Below are 22381 nucleotides of genomic sequence, written 5' to 3'. Positions count from 1 at the left end.
TGTCGTGAAACAAATCAGAACTGATCATAATGTGTCACGTGAATAACAATGCTAGACTTGACGATTATGGTTGACAAAACTGTACCGTTGAATTTAGGCAAGGGTTTCCAACTTCAGCGCTGGACAGCTGCTGAGTGTGTAATGTCGGGTTTTGTTCCAGTACAACACATCAGTTTCAAATAATTAACTATTCACCTGTCCTTAGTGCTGGACTGGAACAAAAGCCGGCAAGCCCACTAGCTCACCATGACAGGATTTGGATATTTGTTGTAGACATTTTTGGTTTTACGCCTCCTGACCAATTATGCTATTTATATATTTTTTTGCAATGATCTTAACTTTATTTGTACACAATGTTTCCACCTTTGTTTAATCGGCAGAACAGAACGGCAGCTCTTTGTTCACAACACCTGATGCACAATCTATAATATTAAGGAAGTCTCGAGGTTCTGCTCGTCCGAGTTATAATACCTCTTGATAAGCTGTAGACCATTCTATTTACCAAAATAGTTTTCATCTATATTTTTAATAGTTGTCTATTTACCACCACAAACCTATGCTGGCACTAAGACCGCACTCAATCAACTCTATAGGGCCATAAGCAAACAAGAAAATGCTCATCCAGAAGCGGCACTCCTAGATGCCGGTGATTTTAATGCAGGAAAATTCAAATCTGTCTTACCTCATTCATAACAGCATGTCACCTGTGGAACTAGAGGTGAAAAAACTCTAGATCACCTTTACTCCACACATAGAAACACATACAAAACTCTCCCTCACCCTCCATTTCTGACCATAACTCTAGACTCCCGATTCCTGCTTACAAGTAAAAACCTAAGCAGGAGGTACAAGTGCTCAATACAGAAGTGGTCCAATGAAGTGGATGCTAAACCACAGGACCGTTTCACTAGTATAGACTTGAATATGATCCGGGATTCATCTGATGGCATTGAGGAGTTTACCACATCAATCACCGGCTTCATTAATAAGTGCATCAACGATGACGTCCCCATAGTGACCGTACATACATATCACAACCAGATGCCATGGATTGCAATCAACATCCGCACTGAGCTAAAGGCTAAGAGCTGCCACTTTCAAGTATTGTGACACTAATCCAGATGCTTATATGAAATCCCGCTACGCCCTCCGACAAACCATCAAAAACAAAGCATCATGACAGGACAAAGATTGAATCCTACTTTACTGGCTCTCATGCTTGTCAGATGTGGCAGGGCTTGCAAACTATCACGGAGTATTAAGGGAAACCTAGCCATGAGGTGCCCAGTGACATAAGCCTACCAGATGAGCTTAATGCCTTTTATGCTCTCTTTGAGGCAAGCAACACTGAACCATGCATGAGAGCACCAGCCGTTCTGGACGATTGTATGATCACGCTCTCCATAGCCGATGTGAGTAAGACCTATAAACAGGTTAACATTCACAAGGCTACAGGGCCAGACTGATTACCAGGACACGTACTCAGAGCATGTGCTGACCAACTGGCAAGTGACACTGATATTTTCAACCCCTCCCTGACCCCGTCTGTAATACCTTCATGTTTCAACCAGACCACCAAAGTCCCTGTGTTACCAAGAATGCGAAGGTAACCTGTCTAAATGACTATCGCCCCCCGTAGCATTAACCTTGATAGCTAATTTGCCTGTTGGTGTCATGCCTTAACTGAGTGACCAACATGTCCCAGGTTACTCAGCCGCTCTGTCCACTCAGTTAAGGCATGACTCCAGCAGGCAAATGAGCTATCAAGGTTAATGACTCAAGTCTATGAAGATTGGGGATGTTGATGGTATAAGGATGAATGGACGCTGTTTAAGGTGGAGGGGTGGGATGTTGATGGTATAAGGATGAATGAACGCTGTTTAAGGTGGAGGGGTGGGATGTTGATGGTATAAGGATGAATGGATGCTGTTTAAGGTGGAGGGGTGGGATGTTGATGGTATAAGGATGAATGGACGCTGTTTAAGGTGGAGGGGTGGGATGTTGATGGTATAAGGATGAATGGACGCTGTTTAAGGTGGAGGGGTGGGATGTTGATGGTATAAGGATGAATGGACGCTGTTTAAGGTGGAGGGGTGGGATGTTGATGGTATAAGGATGAATGGACGCTGTTTAAGGTGGAGGGGTGGGATGTTGATGGTATAAGGATGAATGGACGCTGTTTAAGGTGGAGGGGTGGGATGTTGATGGTATAAGGATGAATGGACGCTGTTTAAGGAGGAGGGGTGGGATGTTGATGGTATAAGGATGAATGGACGCTGTTTAAGGTGGAGGGGTGGGATGTTGACGGTATAAGGATGAATGGACGCTGTTTAAGGTGGAGGGGTGGGATGTTGATGGTATAAGGATGAATGGACGCTGTTTAAGGTGGAGAGGTGGGATGTTGATGGTATAAGGATGAATGGACGCTGTTTAAGGTGGAGGGGTGGGATGTTGATGGTATAAGGATGAATGGACGCTGTTTAAGGAGGAGGGGTGGGATGTTGGTTGTTTTTCTTTTGCATTTATTGCAGCACATCAAAACTCACCACAATACATCTAATGGGAGGAGGGGAGGGCTTCATGCATGAAATGTGAGGATGGGGCAAGGAGAGACAGGGTCAGGTTGGTAACTTGCGGGCAGCTTGCCTGTTTTGGTTAAAGGGTTTGTGTGGGTGATGCCCAGCACCCTGCCCTGTGGTGACAAGACTGACACAGTGGCCGGAGGGTAAGAAGGGCACATGGCATGGTGTTGGTAGAATGGAGCATTGTCATTGGTGATAAAAAGCTAAATTGAAGGGGGTTATGTCAGTAATCTCGCTTGCTTGCTAGGTACAGTGCTGTGAATGCTTAAGTGTGAAAGGAAACAGGTGTGTGTGTGTGTGTGTGTGTGTGTGTGTGTGTGTGTGTGTGTGTGTGTGTGTGTGTGTGTGTGTGTGTGTGTGTGTGTGTGTGTGTGTGTGTGTGTGTGTGTGTGTGTGTGTGTGTGTGTGTGTGTGTGCGTGCGTGCGTGCGTGCGTGCGTGCGTGGCTCACCACAGATCCCAACTGGAATAGATAAAAACCGGTCAAAAGGCACAGGGAAGAAAGATAAAGAAGTAAGAAAGAAAGAGCGATAAGGACAGAACCCTGGGGAACACCTCCATTCGCAGGTACCTGTAGTGACTTCGGTATACACTGGCTCCTGGAAGGAGCCCTTGTGGAGCCCGTACAGGCCAATCCTATACGAGGTGTTAGGACTCAGGCCAGAAATGCCCAGGCTGAAGGCATCACCAGACAAGGTGAGGTTCTCGCTCTCTAAACCTTCCTGTAAGTTTGTCACCTCAATGACAAAGCTCTCAAACTCCCCGTCCTCGGGAGTCCAGGACACATTGAAGCTGTCCCATGTCACGTCAGAGACTGTGAGGTTGGCCACCACAGGCCTCAGGTCCTCTAGCAGAGAAACAGATCATGGTAGAGTCAATTAAATATATGTGAAATATATCCTAAATAGATTTTTCACATCACATTATATTGTATATCCCATATACAGTATGTTATATTAACATTTCACATCAACTATACAATGTATTGCAGGGATTAAACTGTCATGTGTTTCAGCAGAACATTCTTAGTCAGTTTTGATGACATGGAACACATGAATACAAAGGCAGGTGGATGAATCAGAGGATGTATGAAATGAATACGGATGGGATGGGATGGAGAGAGCGAGAGATGACCAATGGCTATGGATGTCTATAGCAAAGAATCACTGCTATGTGTACCTGTATTGACATAAGCATGACGAGGTAGAGACTGCTCCCCCTCCAACTTCCCATACAATGAAACCTAATATCGTGTCCCAGGGGACAAGCCTTCTATATCGGCCATCTTGGCACTTCCTGGTACCTTGGTCACATGAAATTGTGCCATCCCTGACAGAGCATTCACCTCCACCAAAAAGCTATCAATGGCTTCATCTGGGGTTGACCAGGCGGTCCCCTAGAATCTCCAGGCTGGAGCTGGAGCCCTCTGGTTCAGGTTCAGCCCCAGAGAGGAGGTCCCCTGTGGAGAACAGAGATGGAGATGGAGGCCCCTCTGTGATCAGAGGAGCCAGGGGGAGGACTGTTGGATGAACAGCTCCTGTGTCAGGAGGCTGTGTCGCCTGAGCACTTTTGACATTCAGAGCGACTACATCAGGTTGAGGTAGACTTGGGTGCTAAATCAAAGTACATCCAAAATTATTAAAAGTGTAACCTGTAACCTCTAGAGGGGCAGAAGAAAAACAAAAAGAGTGGTTAACCTGTGTGAAGAAGATCTGGATAGAAGAAATAACTGGTGGAGTAAAAGCTGAAACATAAATAGCCACACAAACACAATGATTGATTACAGTAACAAAAGGTTCATTACCTTTTGTCTAACTATCTCCTATTGAGGTTTGGAAGTGATAATTCTGCCTTCATCACCACGTTCTCTCTATGGCACTGTGCAGGTTCCTTTGTTGTCAGGGACCATAAACATCCACATGCATCAGAGATGTACGTTTACACCGAGCAGCTAATGCATTAATGGCCCCATGAACGAGGGCCATTAATTGTTGAAGGTTCCGAGTAGTCCACCGTAGTGACAGTACCCAGTACACTTCAAACAGATGAAGAAGCCATGCACTGCCAAGGTTATCCTACGGCTATGTCTGCGTTCCAATATCTATACATACAGTGAGCACTATGTGGTATGCTAATGTCGTTATTGCAACAGGACCCTGGTCAAACACCACAGGGTTCAATTTGAGAGTCTTGTTGCCGCAGGTCCTGTACAGTTGGTTCAAGATGCAAAGGACACTATAACATTATTCTTCGCAAGTAATACCATAATATATGCCATTTAGCAGACGCTTTTATCCAAAGCGACCATGAACATCTGTGGATGAAAATGTCATGTGAATGGGGGCGCAAGCAATGACAATGAAGTGGATGGATTTTTCCAGAACTTGGCATATACCTACAGAGAGCAAGTGGTTGCTTTTGAAATTGCTAATGAAGGAGTAAATTGGTGTGCAAATGTAGTCTACTCAACTTTTGTGAATGACATGCTGATCTGCAGGGAAACAGTGGACCACTGAAATAGCCATTCCGGGGAAGACGGGTTTTCTTAATGTCTCTTTAAGGTGTCAACTTTTCTATTTTCACAAGGTGTTTTTAAACAACCCATACATATTATTGTTGCTGACATTAAGTTTTAAAAAATGATGCCCTGCAAATTACAGCATGTACAGTCACGGTATGCATTGCTATATTTGCTATTACCAATTTTAGTGATACCCTTCATCTGAATTTCTATGGAATAGAAATGGCATGGATTCCTCTTCATAGTTTGAAAGCAACACTCTCTGTTTAAGGAATGCCATCCTCAGCATGCAAGAAGTGACTAGATGGAATGAAGCCAAATGGCCATTTTGTAAAGAATTGCCATGCGTACTTGTCTGCTCCATTGCAGTTCAAAATTGCAATACCATCATGCAAAACATAAAAGGATTGATTTTGAACTTCGCAAATCTTTTGTTCAAATCCTAACTTTGTTATCCAAGGTAGACTTAAAATGAGAGATCTTTCAACAACAAAAGGATATCTATCAGTACTGAAGGCATGCAGACCAAAAGAAAAGCACACAGTATACCTGTAACTGTCAAGGATCTTTGCTTCCTCCATATGGATTCCCTCAGGCCTCGAATTCTAGAACCGGTGGCATCTCCACAGAGATGGACCTCTTTTAATACCCATAATCCCAGAGTGTCTCTATATCCTACAGTATAACTATCATATGCAACATGTGCTTTTGGTTCCCACCAGAAATCAAATCCTTTGGACGTTACAACTGAGACGGCCAGATCCTCCAGCTCGAGCTCAACCCCATCCCTGATGTCTGTCGGTCTGGGTTTCTGGCATCTAACAGACACAAAGCTAATGATTTTGTCCTCCGAACATATGAGAGTGGTAAACTCAGGGACCGGGTGGGCTACCTAAAATGTTAAAGATGCCTCAACAGAAACAAAAAGGCACAAATTCAGATAATGGAGCTTTTAGCGGTTGTGTCTTACTGTACTGTTAACCTCAGTGTCTCACTGCACTGTTTGACCTCAGTGTCTCACTGCACTGTTTGACCTCAGTGTCCCACTGCACTGTTAACCTCAGTGTCTTACTGCACTGCTACTGTTGACGGCAGTGCTGTCCATTTCTACCCTCCAATTAAAGTAAGTTACAGCCTACATCTTCCGGACCGTTGCCCTCAGTAACTCCACATTCTTCTGTCAAATATTGGTATGTATCTGAGAAAGAGCTTGTGTTCTGACATATGTTTGGATTGGTGAAGCTATTGCATCCCAAGCCAGAAGAGCAGACATCTTTCTTTATGTTACTCTTAGGATTATAAAATGCAATTCAAAACTGTTAGCGGGTGAAAAGGGATCCTTACATTTAGCACTCAGTACGTTGAATGTTTGCCACCTGATACTATGGTTTTATCCATGCCTGGAACAGAACTAAAACTATTTTCTTTACGGATCACCCACACATATTTATGCCTTGCAATATGAGGGTGGAGTCAGTTGTCGAGATCTTGTTTGAACCCTCACCTGTAGATGCGGACAGGGTTACGGGTGTGCTCTTCTTTGAGCCCCGCTCAGCGACCAGGGAAATGGTGTACAGCATACCGGGGGTCAGGTTGGTCAGGACATAGGTGGTGGCAGTTCCAGGGACATCCACCTCCTCCCTTCGACCGTCCCTGGAGATGTACACCAGCCTGTAGATGGTGATCTTGGCTCTGGGTCTCCTCCACACCAGGGTCATGCTTGTCTCTGTGGACTCGCTCACTTCCATGTCCTTGGGCCCATCGAGATCTGTGGGGGAAAGTGTTGAAGTTATCAATCAGCAATGATCAAGCCTTTAGTAAAACGTATAGGATAGTGAAAGGCAAAGTGTTAGTGTTGGATAGCACAGTTCTTTCATATTTCATATCTGCTCCATGTATTCCTGAGGTTTTAACTTTCTTTTTACAAGTTTCTTTGCCAAACCACGTGGAAATATCAGAACCTTCAAAATCACCAATGTTTGCCTCATATTGCCTCAAATTGTTGCCTAACTTTCACCACCTACATCCTGACCAACCTGACTAAACACCTCCCTCTGCAACTGGATCCTGGACTTCCTGACGGGCCGCCCCCAGGTGGTAAGGGTAGGTTACAACACATCAACACAGGGGCCCCTCAGGGGTGCATGCTCAGTCCCCTCCTGTACTCACTCATGACTGCACGGCCAGGCATGACTCCAACACCATCATTAAGTTTGCCAGTGACACAACAGTGGTTGTCCTGATCACCGACAACGACGAGACAGCCTACAGGGAGGTCAGAGACCTAGCCATATGGTGCCAGGACAACAACCGCTCCCTCAACATGATCAAGACAAAGCAGATGATTGTGGTCTACAGGAAAAGGAGGACTGAACACACCCCCATTCTCATCAAAGGGGCTGTAGTGGAGCAGGTTGGGAGCTTCAAGTTCCTTGGTGTCCACATCACCAACAAACTAACATGTTCCAAGCACACCAAGACAGTTGTGAAGAGGGCACGACAAATCTTACCCTCAGGAGACAGAAAATATTTGGCATGGGTTTTCATATTCTCAAAATGGTTCTACAGCTGCACCATCGAGAGCATCCTGACTGGTTGCATCACTGCCTGGTATGGCAACTGCTCGGCCTTCGACCGCAAGGCACTACAGAGGGTCGTGCATACAGCCCAGTACATCACTGGGGCCAAGCTTCCTGCCATCCAGGACCTCTATACCAGGTGGTTGCAGAGGAAGGCCCAATAATTGTCAAAGACTCCAGCCACCCTATTTATAGACGGTTCTCTCTTCTACAGCACGGCAAGCGGTTCTGGAGCACCGGGTCTAGGTCCAAGAGGCTTCTAAACAGTGTCTAACCCCATGCCATGAGACTCCTGAACATCTAATCAAATGGTTACCCAGACTATTTGCATTGCCCCCACCCCTCTTTTACGCCGCTGTTACTCTCTGTTATTATCTATGCGTAGTCGCTTTAATAACTCAACCTACATGTACATATTACCTCAATTACCTCAACTAACCGGTGCCCGCGCACATTGACTCTGTACCGGTACACCCTGTGTATAGTCTCTCTATTGTTATTTTAGTGCGGCTCTTTAACTACTTGTTACTTTTATTTCTTATTCTTATTCATATTTTGTAAACTACATTGTTGGTTAGGGGCTCGTAAGTAATCATACACCTGTTGCATTCGGCGCATGTGACTAATATAATCTGATTTGATTTGATCATGATGTGTTTGTATTGAAAGTTGAATCTACAGCTGCAGAGTGTGTGTGGCCACTGTGGTGGTGGGTCCTTGGACAGCTGTTGAACAGTGGCTATCCAATGAGAATGTGTTGACATATGCTCTCACCAGTGGCTGCGTTTGTAGTGGCAGGCAGGCTCTCCCTCTCGTTCTTCACGGCAGTCACACCAATCCCGTATTCTGTACCTGGTTTCATTCCTATAATTGGGGAAAACAAATATGGATTTGACTACATGATTAGTTTCAGTCCAGTAATCGAGAAGAACATAGTTGGATTTCAGTACCTGATTTGATTGACATTAAGAACAACAGTGTTGTGATTGTCATGGCAAATCCTAACGTGCGAAAACCCTTAAACCTGCTACTGACATAATTGCATGTTAGGATTTGGTCATGGTTAACCCTCACCAGTGATGGTGGCCTGAGTGCTGTCTCCTGACCCACGGGAGAACACCTCCTCGCCATGGGAACCCCCAGAGATGGGGCTGTACTTCACCCTGTAGCTGTCAACATCTGCCCGGCTGTTTATCCACTCCAGTGTGACACTGTCGTCTGTCTGGCCCAAGGGCTTCAGGTCTTTGGGGGCGTCCAGGTCTGTAACAATTCAAGAAGAAGAAAGGAGTATAAAAGGGACTGTTTTACAGTCAACCCTTGACAAATCCAAGCACTAAACCAGAGCTGTTATCAGGAACATTTTAAAAAAGGGACTTGGAAGTGGAATTGGGACTGTAAAAATGTTGTTTAATCAAACACAGTTTACACTTATCAGGATTGGATATAATCATGCCCCTACCTGTGGTGAATATCTCAGAGACTGGCTCACTGGTGTAGTCTCCCCTCCTGGAGATCAGGGACACCTGGTACTCAGTGTCTGGGCTGAGGCTGTCGATGCTGTACTGTTTGTCTGAGGTGGACAGGTCCACGCTGGTCCTCTCTGTGGGGTGGGAGCTGGGGCCGTAGGACACGGTGACACCGTCCACCTGGGCCACGGGCTGGAACCAGGTGACCAAGCCTGAGCAGTCCGTCACATCACGCACCTCTACCTGTCTGGGGCCATCAATCCCTGGGGAAGAGACACAAGGAGGATGACCGATCTGTGCATAGGCTGTTATGTTCTCTTTGTTATGTTCTCTTTGTTATAATCCCATGCATTTTTAAGTGATCACTTAGGGCAAAAGACACAAGGACACATATTATAAATACATGTTATAATTATGGCATAACAAATATCATTAAGTTTGGTTCCTCTGACTGTTTGGTTGTGATGTCACTGTTCTGTGTTCTGATTGGACCGTTGGTAAGTTCCTGTACTTATTTTCACGGTAGAAATTGCGAAATTCTGTGCTGTGGTGACATCAGTGTGGTATAGGCCATATAGGTTTATATAGCCTAAATCACCAACTCTATTATTCATCATTCCTGAAAACTGTGCTGATCTTAAGCCTGCAAATACGTTATGGAGGAGTCAAAAGGAGAAGATATTTACAGGGTCCATCCATCATTGAAGAATTGTACAAATGAAATTAATTTTCCATGCACAAGTTGGTAGTTCATGCTAGAAATAAATTCCTTTTCCATGAGTTAAGAGGAGATTTTGACCGTAATGTATGGAGTAACAGTGTGCAGGAACCCCCCATCAAGAATTTAGGGCTCCTTGAAGAATACAAAGACTCTATTGCAAAATGCTGGTTGGCATGAAATTCAGCGTATTTCACTTCTGAAAAAATGCTTACATTTAACTGTGTAAAACGACAATGGGAGTTTAGCCACTTTTTCCATATAGACCTAATACTTTGACGGAAAGTTAAACTCATCGATTCAGTTGTTCCTTTGTCTGCTTGTGTGTTTTGTGAGGTGGAAGGATTTTCCTTATCTAACCCATGGGATATGTGTAGTCGCCAGGATGAATGGGAGTAGCCTGGTCCAGATTCATTCATGTAAGGCATGACACTGTCAGAAGAGTTAAGTTCTCAGCTGGCACATGCAGATCTACACCGGGCTGGGAAAAAGCACATCACACACATTCAAATGTGGTGTAGGCTTACTGGTGGTAATGATTTTAGTAGACTGAGGTCCTCTGGTATTGTTCTTGATGACGCCCACTGAGACCTCGTACTCCTGACCAGGACCAAGCCCTGACTGCTCATACATAGTCTGGGAGGATGGAAGGGTTGTCAGGATCTTCCCATTCTCCTCTTTCTGAAAGGTCAAAGACATATACGCTTTTAACACAGCACTACTTCTGGAATCATACACAGCCTACTTACATACCCAACAGTCTGAGGTAAGCCACATCAATTTTTCCTTCGGATCAAGGAAATAAATCTTTCACACAGTTAATGTTGACTTAAACAATACCAATTATTACAGTATTTCATTTTTTTTGCAGCAGAATTTTTCGTAAGTCATTGATTGCTTCACATAAGAATGCTGCAAACAAAGCCCATTTGGCCCATGGGGATAGTGATTAAGTGCTGACCATCGATTACAGGTGCTTCCATTTGATGTATGGGGGCAATAAAGCCAAAGTGCACGGGAGAATGGGTTAAGGACAGTGAAAGGAATAAACACCACTGAGAATGTCCTGGCTTCCCGAGACCTCCACGAGGAGTGTTAAAATGAGGTTTACACAGCCCTTCGTAAAAATGTACTCATGGACAATAAGAAGGGCTTTATGGTTGCACAGACCTTTGCCATATTGCAGCTAAGCAGATTTGTGATTTGTTATTTTCCATGTACCGGTTCACATCAACATCATTGTGTAATGTGTAAAGTACAGCACACTTTGGTGGTGTGATGGCAATTTGTGGTTTGTTGTGTGTGTTACATTTTTTGACTTTGTTATTCTGAGTTTGCTGAATTGAAAACTGAACTGACCTCGACCCTGATAGCTATTGCTACTTTGCTGGACACGATAAGTAGCCAAGCATGCCAAGATCTCACTAAAAGAGCAGCTTGTGCTGTAAATCTGTTGTCTTGTCCCTGAGGTTTAGGAAAATCCTAGGCAAGACCTAGCAGGGATCTCTTGCATAGAGATGGATAAATTGCCAGAGAGAGAGAAGGACAGACTGACCGTGTTACGGACATAGAGCTCCCAGGCATCAAAGGGAATGTCCAGCTGATCCCACAACACCTCGACTGAGGTGTCCCTCACCGATTTGAACTTCAAGCCGTCTGGCTCCGGTAGATCTGACAGGACAGAGTGAGACAAAGGAATATATTATAACTGATCCCAAAATATTGTATGTCGAGAGAGTGTTGGGTTTTAAACATTGTGAAGCATCAATGAAATGTCGTATTTATTTTATTTATTTGATCACCTATTCTAAAAGGAAAGGCCTTGTGTTAACATTGTGCTGTGAAAGTTTCTCCACTGTACCGGATAGCATTTTGATTATGGTTCATATGTACAAATGGTCTTTTCCTGACAGTTTAACGCAGGCTGCTCAGCGAAGTCTTCAGATCTGAGCTCCATTAAGAAGGTATGACCTACTTGTGGCCACCCTGGCACTGATTGGGATGCTCTTCTTGTTGCTGAGGATGGCATAGACGTTGATCAGGTACTCGATGCCGGGCTCCAGCTCGCTGACTGTGGCAGCGGTCTTGTCTCCGGGCACTCTGAACTCTTGGTACAGACCCCCAGGACTAGTGGGCACATATGCAATCAGATACTCTGTCACCAGCATCTCATTGTTCCAGGTCAGATCCACTGTCTCAGTGGTGACCTCTGTTACAGTCAGGTCCTTTGGAGGTGAAACTAGAGAGAGCGAGAAAGAAAGAAAAAGAGAGAGACAGGAAATAGTCTGACCTTTCTATTGTCTCAGACACTTGGTTTCCCATGCCCTCATCCACTAACAGTCCTCTACACAAAGAAAATGCATTCCCCAGACTTACATCTGGCAGTGGTCTGGACTGCCAAAGATCTTTAAGACAGAGATAGAGACTTAAATGCACAGCTTTTGGAATCAGAGGAAATCATAATGGAACCTTTAATCCTTTTCTTAATCTCTTTTGAAACAATTGAAATCGTTTCTCATTATTTTGAGATTTGATTAAGGTTTGGATGTAATGTGTCATTCAGCAAAAGCACTGGGAATATCAAACAGAACAATTAGTGAAATGAACTGAACTCCATTATCCATACATAGTTTATTTTTCTCAGTTGAAAGAAACCGTTCTCACCTTCTGAGCAGTCTTCTCCGATGTATCCCTCATCACAGAGACATTGTCCATTCACACAGCGGCCCATGTCCTGGCAGTTGTTGAGGCAGCTCAGCTCTCCACAGTTGTCTCCCGTGTATCGCTCCTCACACATGCACTTCCCATTAACACAGTGCCCCCTGTTGTTGCAGTTATCAGGGCAGGTGAGTTCAGAGCAGTCGACACCCGCATAGCCCTCCAGGCAGACACATTTGCCATCCACGCAGTATCCCCTATCCAGGCAGTCATTGGGACAGTGCTTCTCAGTGCAGTCTTCCCCTGTGAAGCCCTCGTCGCAGACGCACTGCCCGTCAATGCAGCGTCCGCGGTTCAGGCAGTTGTTGGGGCAGCTCAGCTCGCTGCAGTCCTCACCGGTGAAGCCAGCATAGCAGACACACTGGCCATCCACACAATCTCCACTGCCATAGCAGTCTGAGGGGCAGATCTTGATGCTGCAGTCCTCACCACCGAACCCTTCATCGCACACACACTGTCCGTTGACACAGCGGCCCCGGTTGAGGCAGTTGTTGGGGCAGGAGAGCTCAGAGCAGTCCTCTCCCTGGTAGCCTACATTGCAGACGCACTGCCCGTTGACACACTGTCCCCTGTTGTGGCAGTTGTTGGGACAAGCCAGCTGGCTACAATCCTCTCCTTGGTAGCCAGCATTACAGATACACATGCCGTTGAAGCAGACACCTCTATCGTTGCAGTCACTGGGGCAGGTGAGCTTGGAGCAGTCCTCTCCAGTGTAGCCAGCGCTGCAGACACACTGGCCGTCCACACAGAAACCATTTCCCAGGCAGTCACTTGGGCACGTTTTTTCCCCACAGTCCTCCCCGGTGAATCCTTCTTCGCAGTAGCAGGTTCCATTGACGCAGCGGCCGCGGTCGTAGCAGTCGTTGGGGCAGATGAGTTCGGAGCAGTCGTAGCCCGTCCAGGGCTCTTCACACACACACTCCCCGTCCACACACTTTCCACGGCTTAGGCAGTTGTTCAGGCAGTCTGTCTGAGAACAGTCCTCTCCAGTGTAACCCTTGGCACAAACACAGACCCCACCAATACATTGTCCGTTCCCACCGCAGTCCACTTTGCAAACCTTGAGTGAACAGTCATCCCTGCCAAAGCCCTCAAAGCAGATGCACTTCCCATCGACACAGCGACCTTGGTCCTGGCAGTTGTTGGGGCAGGAGAGCTCAGAGCAGTCCTCTCCCTGGTAGCCTACATTGCAGACGCACTGCCCGTTGACACACTGTCCCCTGTTGTGGCAGTTGTTGGGACAAGCCAGCTGGCTACAATCCTCTCCTTGGTAGCCAGCATTACAGATACACATGCCGTTGAAGCAGACACCTCTATCGTTGCAGTCACTGGGGCAGGTGAGCTTGGAGCAGTCCTCTCCAGTGTAGCCAGCGCTGCAGACACACTGGCCGTCCACACAGAAACCATTTCCCAGGCAGTCACTTGGGCAGGTTTTCTCCCCACAGTCCTCCCCGGTGAATCCTTCTTCGCAGTAGCAGGTTCCATTGACGCAGCGTCCGCGGTCGTAGCAGTCGTTGGGGCAGATGAGTTCGGAGCAGTCGTAGCCCGTCCAGGGCTCTTCACACACACACTCCCCGTCCACACACTTTCCACGGCTTAGGCAGTTGTTCAGGCAGTCTGTCTGAGAACAGTCCTCTCCAGTGTAACCCTTGGCACAGACACAGACCCCACCAATACATTGTCCGTTCCCACCGCAGTCCACTTTGCAAACCTTGAGTGAACAGTCATCCCTGCCAAAGCCCTCAAAGCAGACGCACTTCCCATCCACGCAGCGACCTTGGTCCTGGCAGTTGTTGGGGCATTCAGACTCGGTGCAGTTGGGTCCCTTCCAGCCAGGTTCGCAAATGCAACCACAGGTGTCAGCACTGTAGTTGCCATGGCCATTGCAATAAGGCTTGGTCCCCACCTCACCTAAAAGAGCAGAGGTTAGAGATTATAACCCTCTGAATCATAATCCCCGTCTTCCTCCTTTTCACTAAGACATTTCATTTTAAAATATTGTAATCAAGACAGGACTGTAATCATAGTCAGGACACCCACTTATGTTCTGAATAACACCCTACAGTACTAATCCGTACAGAATATGTCTATGCCTCTATGTTCATTCCCTTTCCCTGTGGTGTAAAAGAGAAAGTACTGTTAAACCCAATCCCACGTTCAATTCCATTGATGCTTCCTAGAGGTTGAGTAAAATAGATGTGCCTCTGAAGGAAGGAGAGGTGATGTGTAGAGAACGACAGATGACTCTAGTGCCAAAAAGTCCATTGTAGCATGGGCTGTGCCATTCAAGACATTCACCATTTTGAAGTAGTCAACTGGGTGGGACTTCCTATGGGTTAAGGAAGGACCACATAATTCCATCCAGGTCATCAGGAGGGATCAGCCAATGAATTATACTTGTGAGCAAACATTCTATAACTGCAGGTAGCAGTAAATCACTGGCTTTATAACTGTTTAAACACACTCCAGGTGGCAGTATGCACCATTTCAGTTTGTTTACCAACTCATAGAAGTAGTAGAAGAAGAACATGTACTACTTCAAAATGGAGATGGCATCAATGGCACTGCCCTTGTGCTCACAGATGGGACAGATGCCATAATGGGACAGATGCCATAATGGGACAGATGCCATAATGGGACAGATGCCATAATGGGACAGATGCCATTATGGGACAGATTCCGTAGTTGTCCTTAATTTTGAGTCTTCTATCATTCTCTATAGCTGACATTCATACTAAGTATGCTATACTAGGAGAGGGGATGAATGAGCCAATCAGAAGCTGGGTTTGGTTAGGTTGACATGTATACAGTACCTGTGACTGGCTGAACGCTGCAGCAGCCAGCGTCTCCACTAGCGCATTGGTCTCTCAGCGTGGACACCTCTCCTTCCAGCATCTCCAATCTGCTCAGGAGGTCCTTCAGATCCGGGAGCCCATCAGTGCATGCACACTCCTGCTGAGGAATGTTAATGCGGTGAGTGAAAACTATCTGGTTCTGCCCATCCAGGGTATGTTCGGTGGTGCGGAGGCTTGAAGGCGGAGCTGCGTCCTGGGGCTCGAGGCTGGTGCTTCCTAGGGCATCCAGGTCCACTGAGCATAGTGAGCTGGAAGGGACGTTGATGTTGTAGACGTGGTTGAAGACCACTGGTTGCTCAGCGCTGGTCAGGGTCACATTGTTTCCGCCAGGGGTTGTCAAGGTCGCCCGTTTATCCCTAAGTAATTTTCTCACCAGCCCAGCTTGGCAGAGGTTGAGAAGGAGAGTCAGGAAGACACACCCTAAAATGCTTTTAGTTCCCATTTTTGTCTTTCTCAACTGGACTCCTCGGACAAAGCTTGGAAGTCTGGCCAAATCTGGATAAGTGTAGGGGCCCTGGAAGTTAAACAAAAAGACATTGAGTCAAAGACAGCCCCAGTAATGCACGTTGATAACTACAGTGGGGCAAAAAAAGTATTTAGTCAGCCACCAATTGTGCAAGTTCTCCAACTTAAAAAGATGAGAGAGGTCTGTAATTTTCATCATAGGTACACTTCAACTATGACAGACAAATTGAGAAAAAAAATCCTGAAAATCACATTGTAGGATTTTAAATTTATTTATTTGCAAATTATGGTGGAAAGTACATCTTCACACAGTCACTCTGGGGAGACGTCCATGCCTGTAAAATTTGCAAAGGCAGACAATAACCTGTGAATTACAAGATGGCAAAATGGGTCAGCAAACATAGTCAACAAAACGTTATAACTTCAAGCGTTCAGACTAACGCCTAACCCTCAGTATATTTTCCCGCCCAGAAATGTGACCACACACTTACTGTGAGCCACAGTAAGCAATTGAAAGTCAGTGAATTTGTACCTAAACCCTAATATACTATATATACTGAAGGTTGCTTTTGTCTTTGGAGACTTTATGAAAAATGGAGTGTCAGCTGGATGTTAAACGATTGTGATTAACCTACCCATAGCACTCTGGTAATTGACATCACAGCACAAACTGAGCTCCATGTAGCCATTAGCCCTTGATAGAGTGTCCTACAAAGCACCATTTCCTTGCATCAACAATTATATATATACTTCAATAAATATATACACTTGGCCTATGTTTTTGGCATTCTGAACCCCTGCTACGTGTGTTCCTGTGCAATATATTTTGTGTGCAGTCCGTTATGGCCACACTGCCCCACAGAGATTAGAACCTGCTTTTTCCTACAAAACAGTTCAAGAAAAGATTATATGTTTAACATATGCAGATATATATAATGTTATTACTAGTATGGCCTCAAAGAATGACATCACCCTACCTGAGCCCTAAAATAACTCCCCCCCCCCTGCTGAGCCAAAGACCCTGACCGTTTCTAGTTTTATGTTGCACCTCTGTACCCATCAAAAATGAATATGTAGCAGGCATTGTCACAGCAAATAGCTAAATATACAGTGAGCTCCAAAATGATTGGAACCGTGACACGTTTTCCGTAGTTTTGGCTCTGTACTGAAGTACTTTGGATTTGGAATTATACAATGACTACGAGGTTAAAGTACAGGGTATTTTTATTCATATCGTGTGAACCGTTTACAAATGAGAGCACTTTTTGTACATAATCCCCCCATTTCAGGGGACCAAAAGTACTGGGATAAATACACTTAAAGTGCCTTTGGGAAAGTATTCAGATCCCTTGACTTTGTCCACATTTTGTTACGTTACAGCCCTATTCTAAAATGTATAACATAAAACATTTTCCTCATCAATCTAACCACAATATCCCATAATAACAAAGCAAAAACAGGTTTGTAGAATCTTTAGCAAATGTACTCAAAATAAAAACTGAAATACCTTATTTACATAAGTATTCAGACCCGTTGTTATAAGACTCATAACTGAGCTCAAATGCATCCGGTTTCCATTGATCATCCTTGAGATGTTTCTAAAACTTGATTGAAGTCCACCTGTGGTACATTCAATTGATTGGACATGATTTGGAAAGGCACACACCTGTCTATATGAGATCCCACAGTTGACAGTGTATGTCAGAGCAAAAACCAAGCCAGGAGGTCGAAGGAATTGCCCGTAGAGCTCCGAGACAGGTTTGTGTCGAGGCACAAATCTGGGGAAGGGTACAGAAAAAATGTCTGCAGCATTGAAGTTCCCCAAGAACACAGTGGCCTCCATCATTCTTAAATGGAAGAAGTTTTGATCCACCAAGACCCGGCCAAACTGAACAATCTGGGGAAAAGGGCCTTGGTCAGGGAGGTGACCAAGAACCCGATGGTCACGCTGACGGAGTTCCAGAATTACTCTGAAGGACAACCATCTCTGCAGCACTCCACCAATCAGGCCTTTATGGTAGATTGGCCAGATGGAAGCCACTCCTCAGTAAAAGGCACATGACAGCTCGCTTGGAGTTTGCCAAAAGGCACCGAAAGAGTCTCAGACCATGAAAAACAAGATATTCTGGTCTGATGAAACCAAGATTGAACACTTTGGCCTGAATGCCAAGCGTCACGTCGGGATGAAACCTGGCACCGTCCCTACGGTGAAGCATGGTGGTGGCAGCAGGATGATGTGCAGGTGTTTTTTTTAGCGGCGGGGACTGTGAGACTAGTCAGGCAAAGATGAGCGGAGCAAAGTACAGAGAGATCCTTGATGAAAACTTGCTCCAGACCGCTCAGGACCTCAAACTGAGGCAAAGGTTCACCTTCCAACAGGATAACTGACCCTAAGCACACAGCCAAGACAATGCAGGAGTGGCTTCGGGACAAGTCTCTGAATGTCCTTGAGTGGCCCAGCCAGAGCCCGGACTTGAACCCGTTAGTTTTGAAAACAGTTGTGCAGCAACTCTCCCTATCCAACCTGACAGCTTGAGAGGATCTGCAGAGAAGAATCGGAGAAACTCCCAAATACAGGTGTACAAAGCTTGTAGCGTACCACCCAAGAAGACTCGGGGCTGTAATCTCTGCTAACGGTGCTTCAACAAAGTATTGAGTAAAGGATAATTATATAAATTTACTTATGTAAATGTGATATTTCAGTTTGACATTTTTTATACATTTGCAAAAATTTCAAAAAACATTTTGGGGTTTTGTGTGTAGATTGATGAGGGGGAAAAAACAAGTTAATATATTTTAGAATAAGTCTATAATGCAAAAAATGTGGAAAAGGTCAAGGGGTCTGAATACATTATGAATGCACTGTATATGTTTATTAAAGTAGCAAAAAGTTAAGTATTTAGGCCAATATTCATAGCACGCAATGACTACATCAAGCTTGTGACAAACTTGTTGGAAGGATTTGCTATTTGTTTTGTCTTTCAGATGATTTTGTGCCAATAGAAATTAATAGTAAATAATGTATTGTGTCATTTTGGATTCACTTCAGTTGGAGAATAACAAAAAATAGAATATGTTTCTAAACACTTCTGCATTAATGTAGATGTTACCGTGATTATGAATAACCCTTAATGAATCATGAAGAATTGTGAGTGAGAAAGTTACAGACAAATATCATACCCCAAGACATGCTAACCTCTCATCATTACAATAACAGGGGAGATTAAAAAATTTTTTTGGGGGTGGGGGTATGATATTCGTGAGTCTGTAACTTTCTCACTCGTCATTATTTGACATCAGACAAGACAGGACATAACTGACGTTTTTGTCTGACACGGCTAAGATGCTCCCTGCGTTACTCCTGTCCCTCTGACACCAAGATAATTCTAGAGTGTCGATAACAGGTTTGAATGAAACATTTCCCTCCACCCTGTACATTACATGTTGAAGTCTAACCAGCTGTTTCATGCATTAAATCGATAACTCATGAACAATGCATTCCCACACACAAACCACACATAACTTGAGAAATGCATGTGTAATCGAACTTGCATTAATCATGCATTGGGAAGATAGCCAAAGACTGCCAGAAGTGTAGATCCTTTGTTGCTGGCCTATCCACCAGCTGCCGTGATGGGTATGAGTGAATGAGTGGTGCATTGGGAGCTATAAGCAACAGTTTGTTACTTGTACACACATCCCATGTTAGGATTCAGCCAAAACTCAACATTTCCACCGGGCCAATTCAGATCACTCTGATGACTTCATGCAAGAGCCCTGTAATTTGTGGGAGACTGATTGGAACACAGCGTGGGAAAGAAGTCAGGGATGACTCTGAGTTTGGGGTTTCCAATGGTTTGATGGGTGGGTGTGAGAGGAGACACAAATGTAGCAAGACCCTGGTTGATCCATTGAATGTATGTGAAACCACAGATCTGGTAGGATGAATAATGCCCAGCCCTATATCTCCTAATTCACAATAGACTGCAAATTCTGCAGGTGACAAGGAGAGTTACACTCTCCCCCACTGATTTCCACTTTAACATAATAAACCGTACTTGGCAACAACAGGTTAAGTTACAGCCCACATGCTTTCACAGCATTCCTGATCTAAGACAGGTTAATTTTTTATGTACCTATAAAAAGCCCTCAGATGAAGCAGAAGAGGCCTGACTAATCAATCAATGGTATAGTGGCTATCAAATCCCTACAGGTTTGAAAAGAATTGAAGAGAAAACATCCATTGCAACTGCGTATCCCATCAGTGATACGTAGCACAGTAGACTCTGCAAAGTTGACACCTCAAATGACAAGGGAACAAAGGTTCACACAGAGTGGCAACCAATGTAAGCTTACTTTACACTCCCTCTTTCAGCTCTTTTGAGAAAGACCATTCCAGAGCATCTCTTTTGCTACTCTCTGGTTTCAGTGGAAATAAAGTTATAGCAGGCCCATGGTCCAGTCAGCAGTCCACGTGTAATGGCTATTCCATATCTCCTTTTCCATTCCTACCTTACCTGCATCTCCAGTTCTTTCATCTCACTGTCTGGCAATGTCATGAGCTACAGTGGCCATTTCTCCGCACTCCAGCTCATTGGAGGACTCATTGTATTTTGGGTGATGTTAGTAGTGGATGTCCTGTATACTATTTTAGAACAGCGGTTAGGATACACACATCACAAATTGACCCCATAGTTTGCTCGTCTCATTTACCACATTTTTAGGTAAATCCTTCACCCCTTTAGTTTACCCAGAGATTGTGAAACCAATGACCTCTGCTTCAATATGGAGTCTGTGTTGGTCAGTTCCCAACTACAACATGCAGTTTATCTATTATGGGCGTGTGATTACAATGACCCCTATTATTCCCTGGAGACAGGGATATTCTTTCATCTGAGACTCGTGATGAATAGCCTTGGTGGATGATGAGTGGCCCACATATACTGTATATAGTTTCCTAGTTTGTACGTCCTAAATACCCAGAAATCTCAGAGTTTAGCAACTGACAGCTGGAGTGTTACCTATCTTGGTTGCTTTTCTAGAAAGGGTTAGGAGCCTGTGTTGGATGACCTCTTCCCTGGTGAGGGTGATAATGGTGGATGAAATGGGGAAGTCCCCATTAGCTGCTTGCTTTCCATCAGGTACTCATTTACTCCCCGGGGCACATTTCTCTCCTTCTTTTCCTCCCTCGTTCATGAGGGATGACCTCAATTTTACCATCGTGCCGTCTGCAACTCCCAAAGGACTGGATGATCCACAACATCTAACATCTCTCTTTCTATCTCCCTCATCCTGTCCCTCCCATTGACGTCCTCAGTCTGCCTCCCCTTTGCTTTTGAAGCACAGGTATAAAATCCAGCTTGGGTTTCATTTTCTGTCTCACATTTGGTGGGAGGCTAGATAAAGGTGGGTCAGGGTTTGGGTCGTAAAAGGGCTTGGGAGAAATAGGCTTGCAACCTGTTTCTGACTTTTCTCCAATAGACTTTACGGAGAAGAGTGAGTCAGCACGTCTCGAGTCATAGGATAAAAGAAGTAGTAACTGGTTTTTAATCAACCAAAGATATATTTTCTATTTGGTTTCTGACAGCATGTCTCATCAAAATTAAACCATGGGTTTCATATTATAGGATTTGATTCATTAGTAGAGTGGGGTTTCGGTGTGTTTGTGTATGAGCAGCGGAGAGCTGCGGAGAGGTTTTCCCTGTCCTTGGTCCTAATCTCTTGGAGATTATGGGAGGATGTTCAAAGCAGTAAGTATTCAAGGCATTTGTGTGTGTGCGTGCGTGCATCAGTGTGTGTGTGTGTGTGTGTGTGTGTGTGTGTGTGTGTGTGTGTGTGTGTGTGTGTGTGTGTGTGTGCATCAGCGTGTGTGTGTGTGTGTGTGTGTGTGTGTGCGTGTGTGCGTGTGTGCGTGCGTGCAGCGTGCGTGCGTGCGTGCATGCGTGTGTGTGTGTGTGTGTGTGTGTGTGTGTGTGTGTGTGTGTGTGTGTGTGTGTGTGTGTGTGTGTGTGTGTGCATGTGTGTGTGTGTGTGTGTGTGTGTGTGTGTGTGTGTGTGTGTGTGTGTGTGTGTGTGTGTGTGTGTGTGTGTGTGTGTGTGCGTGCGTGCATCAGTGTGTGTGTGTGTGTGTGTGTGTGTGTGTGTGTGTGTGTGTGTGTGTGTGTGTGTGTGTGTGTGTGAGTGCGTGCATCAGTGTGTGTGTGTGTGTGTGTGTGTGTGTGTGTGTGTGTGTGTGTGTGTGTGTGTGTGTGTGTGCGTGTGTGCATCAGTGTGTGTGTGTGTGTGTGTGTGTGTGTGTGTGTGTGTGTGTGTGTGTGTGTGTGTGTGTGTGTGTGTGTGTGTGTGTGTGCGTGCGTGCATCAGTGTGTGTGTGTGTGTGCATCAGTGTGTGTGTGTGTGTGTGTGTGTGTGTGTGTGTGTGTGTGTGTGTGTGTGTGTGTGTGTGTGTGTGTGTGTGTGTGTGTGTGTGAGTGTGAGT

The 22381-nt window shown here is 45.2% G+C and overlaps 1 protein-coding gene across 2 annotated transcripts in view; it reads right to left on the bottom strand.

The window, feature by feature from the left end:
• LOC118385485 (tenascin-like) overlaps positions 1-22381 on the bottom strand; it is a 60142-nt gene that overhangs the window by 18725 nt on the left and 19036 nt on the right. Inside the window, exons 2-11 of one of the 2 annotated variants that reach the window (XM_052521460.1) lie at positions 15397-15952; positions 12530-14494; positions 11841-12104; positions 11421-11536; positions 10393-10546; positions 9141-9410; positions 8756-8941; positions 8456-8545; positions 6607-6870; positions 3153-3428 (exon numbers count right to left, since the gene is read on the bottom strand). In XM_052521460.1, the coding sequence (XP_052377420.1) occupies positions 3153-3428; positions 6607-6870; positions 8456-8545; positions 8756-8941; positions 9141-9410; positions 10393-10546; positions 11421-11536; positions 11841-12104; positions 12530-14494; positions 15397-15880 (4069 nt within the window). In that variant the 5' untranslated portion in view covers positions 15881-15952. The remainder of the gene's footprint in view (positions 1-3152; positions 3429-6606; positions 6871-8455; positions 8546-8755; positions 8942-9140; positions 9411-10392; positions 10547-11420; positions 11537-11840; positions 12105-12529; positions 14495-15396; positions 15953-22381) is intronic. The other variant, XM_052521461.1, reaches the window with a different exon arrangement.

The sequence above is a fragment of the Oncorhynchus keta genome, chromosome 6 (genome assembly GCF_023373465.1).
Source record: "Oncorhynchus keta strain PuntledgeMale-10-30-2019 chromosome 6, Oket_V2, whole genome shotgun sequence".
Classification (NCBI taxonomy): Eukaryota; Metazoa; Chordata; class Actinopteri; order Salmoniformes; family Salmonidae; genus Oncorhynchus; species Oncorhynchus keta.
This window is presented reverse-complemented; position numbering and strand designations above follow the sequence as displayed.